Raw genomic sequence first — 14462 nt, forward strand, 5'->3', positions numbered from 1 at the left:
TGTTTTTTTTGCAGTTGCAGATGTACCAGGACATACACCCACTACCAAATATTATCTTAGAGTACAGAGAGGTACAGTTTGCCATGGTTGCGCATCCCTATCCTACTCTTAATATTCAGACAATGAACTCCACTTGGATGACTTTGCAAGTCACTAACGCCTGCATTGTTTCTGTCAGGTTGAACAAACAAAGGCAAACTTGGTCGACAACACCTACGTGTACATGATGACTAAGGTGAGCCTATATGACATGAGCGGAAACAAAAAGACTTCCTTTCTTTTCACTCTTGAAAACTCCTCAGGGCCACATCTCCTCAAACTGGACACAGACGAGCTCAGCAGTGGGCAGAATCATCTCAGCAAACCCAGTGAGTGCATTAATAGAATTGTGTTTTTTGTCAAAGCCGGTTTGTAGTAGCCAAGGAGGCTGACAACTGATGCTTGGAGCCAATATTTTGTTTGTAGCAAAAGGGCTAATAGTGACATCAAAATTTGGAATATTAACAACCAACATTACTTAAAATTCAAGCAAATGTTTAATAAATAGCTCTGTGTATTTTTTTTTTTTGTTTATCTTTAACAATCCTTGTTTTAAAATTCATACCAAAACAGCAAATAACTCCCATGCTCAGAAGAATGTCTTAGAAAGTTAAATACTTTTAGGTCCGTAATGTATTCAAGGGTTTTAACCAAAGTTTTTCAAAATTCAAATATAATGGAAACAGCAATCTTTCACTTAACTTTGTTTTTAGTCCAACATTAGCAACTTAAAAACAACAAGAAAACACAATGACAATTACAAAACAGTGCCAAACTAACACAGTTTTAAGATGATCTCTTATTAGCCGACGCCGATATGATAAGGCCGATATCGATATTGTTCAAAATGCCATATATCAGCGATGATAGTCAGTCTATCTCTAGGAGATGAGTCAAGCTGAATTAACAATTGCATTAGACTTTGATATCGTACTTCCTCATGAAACATTAAATGCAATTCAGTAGGTGTGAGCAAGTAAAAGACAAATCCTGGAGTCACATTGTTATCTTGTATCTTTTACGTTCATCTCCATCCCCTCATATGCCTATTAAGACAATAATATAACATTTGATAAATGAGGTATTGATGTAAAAGTATTGCTGGTCATTCACACAGGAGCACAAATCTGTCTCCTCAAAAATCAGGAAAACTGTAATGGTTAAAATCAGTTTTAACGCTATATGGCCACAGTTGGTCACTAAATAGTTCTCAGTCTTTGCACGTTTTCAGGAATGATCTTGTGAATCAAATCTCTAAATTGACTTTTAAAGCGTTTTTAAGGGTATTTTTCTGCTGAGGAAAGATTCTCTTTTGCTCCACCCTCCCTTCCCTGCTTAATCTGTTTTTAGATCTCCTGGAAGTCAAAGTGTAACTGCTACTGCCCTGAGTCATAGTGCCCACTACCTCCCATCCAACTCCCTTTTCTATTGCTAGGTCAGCACCAATGTGATTGCCAATGCGGAGCAGATGGCGCTTTAGTATTTGTAATTGCAATGTGAAGCAAATACAAGTGTGAACGCGTATGTGTGTTTTGATGTGCGTATGTTCTATGATGAGTCATTTATACGGTGAAGAAACTAAAATGCCTAACACTGCCCCCCCAGAAGTACTTTAGCTCCATCTGTTTGACAAGGTCCTCACTGTAGTTTTTCAATTTCCAATTTATTTAGTTTCCCAAGTCGCTGAGTTGTGCTCTTGCCACTGTTGCACAATAGCGTCGTTGTGGCGTGTCCACACCCCGCCTCTGCAGTCTTTCCTCGTCGACCCTCTTCTCTGTCACTTCCTCCATATGTTTGCTGAATAATAAATGAGGTGTGGTAGCAGAGTATGCCCGCTTTCATCGTCCTTCTCCGGATGACACTTAACTACACTCACCAGAAAGGGTCAAAGCCAGCGCGTGTAGGCGTGTCCCCTTCTTTAGCGCGGCATCCTTAATTGTAAATATGGATGCAGGGAGATCATTTACGATTGAAATGGAATTGCTGAGTCCCCTTCTTCACAGCGGCAGGCGTGCAGTGTGACTGATCACTTTTCTGTTTAGCTTGCTTTGCAGGAAAATATGTGCCCGTGTAATAGTGTGTTCCTGCAGCATTTTTCTCAGATTACGCTTGGCTGGGCTAATGGATCGACTGGCATTTCTGCTATTTAGAGACGCGTCGGAAAGTCTCGAATAATGCGACATCAGATATCGTGTATGATCTTCTTACATTGCTGCCTGTGGCGTCTCGAAGATGGCATTCAATTAGAATGAACAACACAGGATGTCCCAATTGATTTGACATCAAATACATGTCAGGCAAACAAAGTGTTATTTTTCTTTGTGGTGAAAAAGTGAAACTTTTCAGTTTTTGTCAGTTGAGGGGTAATTTTGTGTGATTATGTTCCTATGTGCTACACACAAAGACACGCACACAGTGTAGTGCAGTGTTTCCCTACCTTTATTGAAAAAAGACACATATTTTACTTTTTCTTAATATATAACATTTAATATCACATGACATTACCATACCACACAAAACAAACTTCAACAAATAAAAATAGCAGAAAAACATTTGCAGTGGGCCCCCTCCATTCGTAAGTACATGTCTTCACAATTGTGTGCTTATTTCTGTGCCACAAATGCTGAAAGTAATAATTAGTGTCATAGAATTATGCTGAAGAGCTGATATTACATCTCAACTGAGAGACCAATTAATTGTATATTGGGGGAGGAGCTTGCGTTTGCCTGGATTAAGTGGAAGTTAAGCAGAGTTTTCACTGCAGCTATATGCATCAAATCAACCATACGCTATTTTTAAGGGCAATGAAGCTTTTAGGAATCATATTTTGTACATATTGTGTGTTTGATTACATGTATTTTGTTTCCCCCAAACTAGAACTTTGATACCATTCCAAGAGAGCCACTTAATATCACCTTAATGCCACAAATTGAAGGTAAGAACATACTTGGGGTGGCCAATATATGGTTCGGGTGCCAATAATAATAAAACAAAAATATATATGTTTTTTTTTCTAACATGTTAGGTCCATTAATTATAACTAAATCACTTACACATAACATGCATTGAAGACAAATGTTATTTCATCCTTGGTGCACTCACTCAATCTGAATTCAACTCATTTGATAGGCTGTAGAAATGAGTGATGGTGTGCATTTATTTTCATATCCCTGCAGCAAACACTTAATTGAACTGTTAGCGGAGGAATAAAGTATCCAAATCATTGCCTCCATCTGTCGGCATGGCCAGGCTACATTGACAAGCAGGGCCACACTCAGCTCTTTTTCTGTGTTTGTGTGTGTTTAAGTGTGTGTGCGTGCATGTGTGTGTGTGTGTGTGTGTGGGGGGGGGGGGGGGGGGAGGGGGGGGGTGATTCATCGGCGCTAACATCAGCACCTCTGTTCGCTGCCGAAAGCTGCAGGTCATCAAATCCTCCTTCTCGCTTTCCCCGAGTTCCTCCTCCCATCCCACCTTTCTTTCCATCAGCATCCTCACGTTCCTCCGCTGTCGGTACACTTTGATGTTGTTTTGTTGTCATGTTGATGTAGCGTCATCAACACTGAGCTAGTGTCCACTAGGGATAAATAATTTTGAGAATGAAATTACATGTTATTTTTTACCCTCAATATTAGAAGTGCAAAAAATCAACAAATTAATAGATTTTTTAAAATAATCATTAATTGCCGTTCTACTCCATATCGTGATTCCGATTTTATGTGATTACTTTTTCACGGTCTTTACACTTAAAACAACAAATTGGCTTGTTCTACTGTGAAAAAAGGTTAGATTTAATGTACAACAATGTTTTGGTCTTTTAGTCCTTGGTTTCTCCATCCCCAAGATGTGGAACCATGCTCATTAGTATTTGGATGTCATCTCTGATGTTTTTCTCTACAGGAACTGAGCCAAATGTGGTGAGCCTTAATCCTCGGGCTGTATTTGTGTCTGAAGAAGGCTGGAGCTTTGTCGCCGCAGGTGAAGTAATACCCACTGGCGGCCACATTGTCAGTGACAATGTTTCATGCGTTTACATGAGCAGAGAGGTAGCCCCACTAGCATACACAGAGTTACATTGCGGAGTCAGAGGCCAGGTTGCCATGGAAATAACTCCTTCAGGGAAGCCCTCACTTGGCCATCCTTTTTGTGTCCTTCACAAACTTATGAGAAAGCATTATGCACTTGCCAATGTCCCGAGGAAAAGTTCAACTCAGAGGCACGTCAAAAGATATTACAAGTGCCGGAATGTTATACGTTCGGACTGCAAAGACACACTATGTGTTTTTACAAGATGCTTTCTGAGAGTGCAAAGCTTTGTTTCGGGAAAGATTGTAATGATGATATTTTAAATGAGCCTGTTAGCTAATCAATGTCAATCAATTAGGCTCATAAAGCATGAATAGGATGAGATCTTTAGAGAAGCTCCTTGTTCCAAAGACCATTGTCATGCAATTTGTCTTTTTAGGCATGTTAAGCTTTGGTGGGGCACCACAAAATAACATTGTAGATTGACTTTCCCGTCATATGCCTTAATTTAGCGTGATATTTTCAGGCTTCTGCCAACTGGAGCTCCGACTCCTGGCTTACTTCTCTAATGACCCCCAACTGATCCGCCTTCTTACTGACACTGAGGCTGACGCCTATACCATTTTAGCAACTAAATGGTGAGTCCAACACAGTGAAAGGCTTTGCAAAATGCATGTTTACCTTCATTTATAATGTTTTTCTACAGCCTGCTCAGCACTTTTTTGTTTTAAGTCTTTCACTTTGCGTTTGTGATGAATCAGTGCTGAAGCGATGTGCAACAGCCAATAAATTCTGGCTCCATTCTATTTATTTTTGATCTAGCAGGATTAAACAAAATTTGTAGCTGCGCTAGGCTCCTGTGATATTGAAATCTCCAGCAGGAGGCAGTATAAATCCAATCCAACACTGAGAACCTCCATCCATCCATCCATTATCCTCCGCTTATCCAGGGTTGGATAGCAGCTTCAGCATGGAACTAAGAACAGATATACAGTGTGTATATATATATATATATATATATATATATATATATATATATATATATATATATATATATATATATATATATATATATATATATATATATATATATATATATATATAATTTTTTTATTTTTTTTTCCCCCTCCCCGGCCAACTTCCTCCTGCCGGAGGTGGGCTAATTGTGTCACCAATGACAACGCACATCCGCATAAAACTTCACAAAATCAAGGCATACAACATCTTGCAAAGTCACTATAACACACTTTAGCAATAATAAATGATAATAAAATAATATATATAAAATAATAAATGAATACAGCATATAGTAAAACTGTATTGTAAAATGTGTTGTAATTGTAAAAAACACAATGGGTTGAAGTACACAAGTTGCTTCCTGTTACATTTGATTTGCGCTTGATTTGAAAAGATGAATGTATTGTTCTTGTCACCAACAGCCAACACATGTATATGCAGTCGATGGTGGGTATCAAATTTGTATTGAGGTGCAATTAAAAACGGTATGAAAGCAGAAAACTAGATTTTTTTTTTATCCATGCAGTGTCCTCGTTAAAATTTTCCCTGAAGTGAGTTCACATACTCTCAGCATTACATTTATACCCACTTAAGAACCGAGGAACTCACTATCTTTAAAAACAAAAAGGCAGATTATATTCAGATGCATTTATGGAATGAGATAGGACACCCAGGTAGAAACCCAGCATTTAAAAATATCCCTCACATGCTCTTCATATAGTACTAACGAGCAAAACCCAGTGTCATTTTTTACTTTCATGATGAAAATAAATAAAGCTGTTGCCATTTCATGTAAAGTTTCAGTAATTTGGTGGTGAATACTGTGAGCAGACTGTGAGGTCCACTGTCTGAAATCAATATAATGGTAAAGCATTGCTGTACAACGCTAGGCAACAGATACACAAGCGTGTGTTTGTAAGACAAAGCTTGAGGAAATGTACACTGACATTGATACACTGATGCCTGGTGTCAGCACTCTGTCACTTTGGAGAGGTGTCATCCCACCCTGTCAGATGCTTCCACGCATCACAACTCATTAATCTGTCCCCTCCTGACTAATTTGTGATCTACATTCCGTCTTTTTAATATTAGAATATATAATTTAAATTGTGTCAACATTTTACTCCCAATGTGAATTCATTGATATTCATTTCTTTTTGTCTCTTATTCAGGCTGCGCAAGCAATTTGTCACATCAAAGGACATAGAACAAGCCAAGTGCATCATGTCCTCCATTTTGTATGGGAAAGGTTAGTACAAATGTCATCCACTTTCCCTAGCTGAGTTTTGAATAAAAAGTGAGGTTTCCCCCCAAAATGCCACAGAGGGTAACCGCTCCTCAAAATTAACATTTCTACAGCAGATGTCATCGACATAAGATGCCCAAATATGTCTACTACATGTCGTGGTCTTAAAAAAAAAAAAAATATATAATATATATATATATATATATATATATATATATATATATATATATATATATATATATATATATATATATATGTATATATATGTATATATAATGGATTCTCGTGATCATCTGAACAGTAGCTGGTTTGTGTATGTCACCGGTGACCCATTTATGGTCCTCACACACGTGTTTTTTCCCGTGAGTTCACGTGGACCCTCATTCATGGCATCAACCACGCTAATATTGGTGCGTGTAATCGCTATCAATCTGTCTACTCAAGCACAGGTTTCAAAAATGTATGAAATGAGCAATGTGGTGTTCCGAAAAACAAATAAAAGACGATGACGGATGTTGGGGAGGTGGCAAGTGGGCCCCAGTGAAGACGGAGGAAAAAATGAGGGAAACAAGAAGATAAACTGAGGGTGCTCCTGATCAGCATAGACAGACAGCTCCCAGTGGAGGGATGTGTTGCCGTGGAGACGGAATACTAAGATGAAGCGTTCTCTGCAGGACACTAATCAGGCCAGGGAGGAGGGGCAGATCTGTAACACACACACAAACACACGCTCACGCTCAACTACAGTCGTGCCTTGAGATATGAGTGACCCAATTTTGTCGTTTTTTATTTTTAGATACGAGCAATTGTTTGTTCTTTTTCGGGTGTATGGGGGTGCTTTGACTTAAGTTTACTGCCAAGCCAACTTTAAAAAAGAAAATTACAGGTACAAAACAATTGATGTAAAACACCTTTGACATGCTAACGGTTAGCATCTATGGTTCCCTTAGAAGAAATGGATATCGGAACATATACGGTGGAGCAGCATATGTAGACAGGGAAAATAACCGTACTCAGTACTTGGGTTTAATTGATTTGGTGGGCCTTAATCAATTATCCTCACATAATAGTAAGCAAATACTTCTCCAAAACGTATTCCTCATACTGTATGCATCTCTTCCCCCCGCAGGCCGAGATGGCCTCGCCAGCATCAAAGGGGTGAGTTGCATGGAGGCCCGCCAATTCCAGGACTGCTTCTTTCTGGAATTCCAAAAAGTGAAGGCTTTCACTATGAAGATTATCCAGCAGTGCCGCAAACAAGGTATGTTTGTTTGCTCCCCCAAGGTTAATCTTGCTTAGGCCCGTGGTTTCGAGCAACACTTTGCAATGATCTTGGCCGAGGAAGTAGATACACAAGCATTGGCAGGAGGAAGATAAACTGCCACAGGTCAATACTGTTTACTGCATATTGGACATGAACTGCCAACTCAGCACACCTGAGATTTGACTCACAAAATACTGTTAATGCTGCACTTAACAGAAGTGTGTCAACAATGCTTCATTTTAATTACATATCGAATAGAAGCAGGCATAGAACAGCATAGAACCTGACAGTTGAAGGGTTTTGAATTCTAATCTTGGATTCGTCCCACATCCCAAAAGCGTATTTTCGTAAATGCAGTATTCCTGCCTGTTGTATAAAAATGTTAGCAATTGTACAGTACCAGTCAAAGGTGTAGAAACACCTTCAATTTTTCACAGGAAAATAAAATGGCGAGTTGTTTTCTGTGCAAAAGGTGCCATCTTTGAAGAATTTAAACTTATTACCAAATAATTCCATCCATATTTCTTCATAATGCTGTTGACCTAAAGTGATGCTTATTTAAACCTTTTCAGCAGTAAAAGGTTAATGTCACTATACAGTAATTAATTTCATAACTTCATAATTTTTCACGTACAGTTTATACCTTTAAATCACATTTCGCCACTTGCTGTCAACTGAAGATGACATCACATGCTCGGGTAAAAAACAATCAGTTGACAAATGTCACATGATCAGACTCGAAAAACGGGTGAGCCACGATTGATCATTAGGAGGGTTCTGACAGTATGTGATATTTTCAGTCCACAGCAAGTAGGAAAATGTGTTTTTAAAGATATTAATTGTTAATGAAAAATAATTATCAAACTAATTACAAAGTATTAACTTTTTACTTCTGAACATGGCTAACTAAGTGATAAATACAGTAATAAGTATTCATTTTAGGTAATAATTTACAATTAAGGAACTTTGTAAATGGTAATAAAAACCACTGAACCAAACTATTGACTGTTATTGTATGTATTAAAAACCAGGACTTCAAAATCATAATCAAGCATTGCATTATTGGGGAGGGGATTGCATCTCGATTATTTTTCGAAATCGTTCAGCCCTAGTGGGTGTTTGGCAAAAAAAGATCGACCGTCGACTAGTCCTGTGTGTATTCACCGCTCACAACTCGACTGGAAAACATTCCAGCTAACACGCAAAATGTTTTGCAAAAGAAGCCAGCGTGTAGATTTACTTAGAGTTTGAGCTCTCCCGTGTGTGACTCAGGGAGTTTCTGGAAATCCCTCTCATTCACACATGAACTTCCATACATGACATACGGGATGATACAGTGTCAGCAAGCACATTCCAGCGTCACTCACAGCCACTCCAGTGCACACAGGGATGCAACATTGGCAGCCTCAAAGTGCCGCTGGGGCCCGGCACAAAGGTCATGACCATTGCGAAAAGGCCCGTGCAAGTTGTCACGGGTCAGCGGAGGGGTTTTGTGTTGGCCGGCATCTGTCGTGAGCTCACTTCCTACGTATTTGGCCGTGTCCGTGTGTGCGTGCGTGCACATGAATGGGAAGCGGGCCATTCAGGTTCCATGCCCCGGTTAACGTTCCTCACAGTGAGGGATACTGGAGGGATTTACTTGTAAAGCCCTGCCCATTGTCCCGCTATTGGAATGTACTGGTTTGCTGTGTGTGGGAGTGTGTGTGTCCAAATTGACGCATACCTGCATGTGATCATGGGTTAGTGTGTTATCTCTGTGGCACTTCATATTTTTAGGAACTAAACTACACACGTATTGGACACAGATGATTTTCGGCTAATTGATTTTGCCTGCACAATTCGCCTGATTTTAATCCTGCACAATTCATCCATTCATCATTTTTCTTTATATTTGGTGTTCTTTCGCAGGGTTATGTGTAAGTGGGACCCTATCACATTTGTGCTGGTAACACTGGTGCGACAAAAATGTTTTAGTTGCTCGCACTGCACAGGATTTGGTCGCACACTTTTACAGGGAGGTACAGAATGACCATAATTGCTGACATATAGTCGTCTCAATTTGCATACCATGATTTAAAATGATGTAAAGATTGACAGTGACTCAAGATATTATATAGGTACAATATATGCAAAATATTTTAATGCAAAGAATTATCTGCAACAAAAACAGGTCCATTATTCTACATAACTTTAAAAAGGAGACATTGGACAAAAGGCTTTGTTTTTATGCAAACATCACTTTTTTCAAAGCAAGCTTTATAGTGGTCCTACAATGTCATGTTTTAACACTAACTTAAAGGAAACACATTTAAAAGTGCTTTAGTTTTTTTGGGGTAAATTTTTTTAAAGCATATTTATTCTGTATTTTGATTCATTGACATATCATCCACTGGAATCCAAGACTGAATCCTCGTTATTTGATTAGTTATTGTAAACATAACCAACTTAATGGACCATATATTGCAATTAAGTAACATATCGAATTACTTTCACCACCATCATTCTTGATATATGTCAGTTTTTATAAATGAAAATAAATCCCAAGTTGTTTACATGTTTGCAATTATTAATAGTAACTGTATTGATGGACTTTTTTTTTGCCTGATGTCCAACTGCATTTGACTTCATCACGTCAGCGGCTAGCGCTAACACTGGAGGCTTGTGCCGTATTATATAGTGACAATGTAATTTACTTGTGGTTTCTTAGGGTCCTAAATCAGCGTTTGAATATCATTTGTTTTAATGGTGGTGTGTTGATGTTGGTAGCGACATGACGTGATGGCAAAAAATACAGCGTCGGGAGGACTGAACCTCGCCACAACAAAGGCCATCTTCTAAATAAAATCAAATTATTTTGTCTGTTTACTTTGAAGTTTGCCTTTGCAACATGGTCTTGGCGTGTGATTTTTTTTCCTTCACTCCTACCTCCCTTGATATGTTGATTACATCAATAAATATATACATTTTGTCACAAAGTACCTGCTGATAAAACAGACTCACACTATGTGAGAGAATTATATTTTCACCAACGCACACTGTAAAGTTGACCACAATTGCAAGTGAATATGTTGCAGTGTTGTAATGAAGCTTAATACAGACTGCAGATTAAAAAAATCAAACAAACAATAAAACAGTAAAAGGAGCTCATTAAAATGTATGCCTGCATTTTGTTTAGGTTGTGTGTATTCCCTCATGGGCCGCCGGCTCCACCTGCAACATATCAATTCTGGCGACAGAGTCGTACGCATACGAGCAGAGAAGGCGGCTGTTGCCTTTGTGCTGCAAGGTGGGTAGAAGTCATCGTTTAAATTGGTGTTACATCCTTCTTTTACTTAAGGAAAGTAAACATGCTATGTTTGTAAATGAACGCTTTTAAGAGAGTTATATTTGTTGTTGATGTTGTACTCTGGAGCAGGATCCATGGCAGATATCTGTAAGATGGCAATGATTCAAGTGGCCAAAATGCTCTCCACTTCCGTCACAATCTCTGCCAGGTACGACTCGCTTTATACAGTGAAGGATGCAGAGGAAAAAAATGCTGGATTATTTTCCTAACCCATTCACTGGGTAGCTGTGGATTTTGAGAAAAAGCCCAAATAAACAAAAGCCAAATGTGCTTTTGTGTTGAATGATTTCTTCATTTTGTAGGCTGATGGCCCAGTTCAAAGACGAACTCCTTTTTGAAGTGGAGGATGCTCAGGTGGACGCGTTTGCTGGTGACTAACTTTGATTTTTGTAGGCTTCACTTTTAATTTTGATGAGACCTCAAACTGAAATATGTGTCTTGTGAACAGATCTGCTGAAGCACACTATGGAGTCCATTAGCTCCATCTACCAACTTGGACTCCATTTTAATGTGAGTGCAGAGAAAAGAGGAACTACTTTGGAATTTGTTCTAGTGTCAAAAATATTGTTGGTTTTATTTTTATTTTTGTGTTTTGCAGGTCCCCCTGAAGGTGGCGGTCTCATGTGGCAAGTCTTGGGGTTCAATGTCTGCACTTAACACACCACCAACTTAGTTTGTATTTTCTCCCGCCCTCTCTAAATGCTCAGGTTTGAGCTTGTGTGTTTTGATCTTTCGTTTTGCTTCAGCTTGTTTCAGTTATGCTTTAAACATGCATGGTTAGTAATTTAAGATACTTAATTCAGGACTAGAGGTTCTTAATACAGTATACTCCGGGAAGTATTTCAAGGAAAGTAAAATCATAAATGTTCTTTACAATAATCACGCTAAACTGCATTTTGATTATCATAGCATGTGTGAATCTGAATTAAGCAGCAAAATCAACACAATTTAAACCATCTCAGTGATTATTTTGGCATGTGCTCTCAACTGAAAATTACGTCGCAGTTGCTTAGTGCTCAGGTAATAACCAATCTGGCTCAGCTGTTTTCCGAGTTTGTGAAGTTCATAATCTGAACTAGGATTGGTTGTTATCTGACTCCTGAGCAAATGTGATGTCATTTTCAATCGACAGCAAGTGGCATGATGGCTATCTCCTGAACCCAAACTTAGCTGGATTTTGTTGCGTAACTCATATTCTACTAATACAAATTTAATCAGAATAGCCTATTTAGACTATTGGGGGCACATGGAGCTTATTGTAAAAAGCATTTTTGACTTGACTTCTCCTAAAAAAAAAATTAAAGTGTTATATATTTATTAAATTATTGTTATTTATAACATAACATGTGTTTTTCTACTGTTTTGTACTGTTAGAGGTAATTGTTCTGCGCTGCTTGTTGTAATTGCATGTCCTCACACAATATATGGCATGCATACAGTTTACCCTGAGCACGTCTCTTTTTTTTTCACTCCAGCATCTCCAATAGTACTCCCTTGGCTTGAGCCCCTTTTGTCTTGAGTGGAGCCCCTCACACAAACACACGCATTCCACAAATACTCGTACACATTTTGCAAACACACACACACTCTGTATTCACCATCGAGCCCCCATGAATACACTTGCACAGACTTTCAGGCACAGAGACCAAGTTTCTCTCTCAGTTAACAACGCTCTTTTTATACCTAATGTATATGTGATTGGTCTGAGCATCACCATTCAGATGATAGAAAAAAAAAAGTGTACACACCCCTTTTCAATGCCATATTTTTGTGGCGTAAACCAGTGGTTCTCAACGGTGTTTCAATTATGTACCCCCTCTGACATCATTTTTTTTTTCATTTGTTTTCCAAGTACCCATTAATCACCGTAAATTATTTTTGGATTGGGGGGGTTAAGAGTGTTGTGCCATCCATGTCAGATTTGTTTAAACGTTTAAACTAGATTTGTGTAATTTTATCATTTAATTTATTCATTTTTAATGAAAAACAGTCTAAATCTTACATATTGTCACTTAAAGGCCTAAGACAAGTTTAAAACTACCTTGAAACCATAATCCAAGATTGAAATCCTACTTCAATAACCTAAACCACGGGTGTCAAACTCAAGGCCCGGGGGCCAGATTTGGCCCGCTATATAATTTTGTGTGGCCTGCGAAAAGCTGATTTGACTTCGATTCTGGCTAAATTAGCAAAACTTGAGGGGGAAACAAGCATCTTTTGTTCCCAATTTCTATTTTGAACAGATTTTACTGGCCTCTGATTTCAAAACTAGGTAAGTGTGTGACAAACACTATCATACTAGCCCTCTGACAGAAACTATGACAATTTGGCCCAAGATAAAAATGAGTTTGACACCTCTGCCCTAAATCTAATTTAAAACTCTAACGCTCAAGTATACAAAGTTATTTTTTACAGGCAAAAAAGAAGTCCACACTTTCTGCTTTGTGAAGGTCCAAATAGTGAACATATTATATAAAAGATTCTCAAGTAAGTCCTTTAAAAATGATCCTGTTTTGGTTCTGAATGTAGCAGCGTCAATTGCTTCATTGACTGATTTTGGTGTGCTTGTGGCGCTTGCATCCTTTGATTTTTCTGTCCGTGGCTCTTGGAGGAAAATGCTTGGACACCTCTGCTGTAGAACGTGTCTCTACAGTCAAGCTACGATAAAAATAAACTATTGACTTGACACAGGACACAACAAAAAAATAAGACCTGGATCTGTTTAGGAAACACACAATGAATTTGAGCCTTTTCTGACAAGTAGGGAGGTATGATGCCTGAAATTCAAACCATTATCTAACCAGATGTCAAGATATTTGTATGGATGTACCTCAATGACAGTACCATTCAATGCCATAAATGAAGGCAGAATGAGTCTTGAGTGGTGATTGAAGAACATCATTTTGGTTGAGGACATGCTTAGCATAGATCAGGGCATACTGCAGGGAAATAAAATCAGCGCAAACGTCAGCAAATTGTAAGGAATAGTATCATTAGCAGCAGTCATCTCATGAGAGGAAAATTTGATCTCCTAACAAATATTGCTTATACAGATTATAAAAAGGAATAGTCCAAAAATTGACCCTTGTGGCACACCCTTATCTCTACTAGGATTAGATAATACAGTACCAAGACCAACTGACTGGGCATCGATTATTATGGATTCCTTTTATTATTATTTTTTTTCAGAATAGTCTCTGAGCAGAGCGCCGAGCCTCGCAGAGGACAGTGTTATGGAAATCTGGCCGTCTATCCTCTCATTGTTCTGTTTGTTTAAGAGTGGACGCCCCCCTACTCTCCTCCCCCGCAGAGGGGACTGTGAGACCGGCATGTGCACATTCTTCAGGGATCCCTGCATTTTTGGAGAATGGGCGTTCAAAGCCAGAAAGGTAGAACAAACACTCACAAATCCAGCCTGACATTACACTTCCTATCACCTCCTTGTTGATTAATCTCTTCTTTTGTAGCGACCTCTTATGTCAGGAGTAATATGCGTCCAGTTGGCATGGGCAACAGTATGAGCTCCT

General features: G+C 38.7%; 1 protein-coding gene across 3 annotated transcripts in view; it reads left to right on the forward strand.

The window, feature by feature from the left end:
• Positions 1-12346, forward strand: part of poln (polymerase (DNA directed) nu) — a 29239-nt gene extending 16893 nt beyond the window's left edge. For all 3 annotated transcript variants that reach the window (XM_088409726.1, XM_088409744.1, XM_088409736.1), the window contains 13 exons: positions 15-71; positions 179-235; positions 303-368; positions 2917-2974; positions 3937-4014; positions 4589-4700; positions 6252-6328; positions 7455-7586; positions 10765-10875; positions 11005-11083; positions 11238-11305; positions 11384-11445; positions 11534-12346. In XM_088409726.1, the coding sequence (XP_088265852.1) occupies positions 15-71; positions 179-235; positions 303-368; positions 2917-2974; positions 3937-4014; positions 4589-4700; positions 6252-6328; positions 7455-7586; positions 10765-10875; positions 11005-11083; positions 11238-11305; positions 11384-11445; positions 11534-11608 (1032 nt within the window). In that variant the 3' untranslated portion in view covers positions 11609-12346. The remainder of the gene's footprint in view (positions 1-14; positions 72-178; positions 236-302; positions 369-2916; positions 2975-3936; positions 4015-4588; positions 4701-6251; positions 6329-7454; positions 7587-10764; positions 10876-11004; positions 11084-11237; positions 11306-11383; positions 11446-11533) is intronic.
• Positions 12347-14462: the final 2116 nt, after the last annotated feature.

The sequence above is a fragment of the Hippichthys cyanospilos genome, chromosome 1 (genome assembly GCF_059441005.1).
Source record: "Hippichthys cyanospilos isolate Australia breed blue-spotted pipefish chromosome 1, RoL_Hcya_1.0, whole genome shotgun sequence".
NCBI classification, from domain to species: domain Eukaryota; kingdom Metazoa; phylum Chordata; class Actinopteri; order Syngnathiformes; family Syngnathidae; genus Hippichthys; species Hippichthys cyanospilos.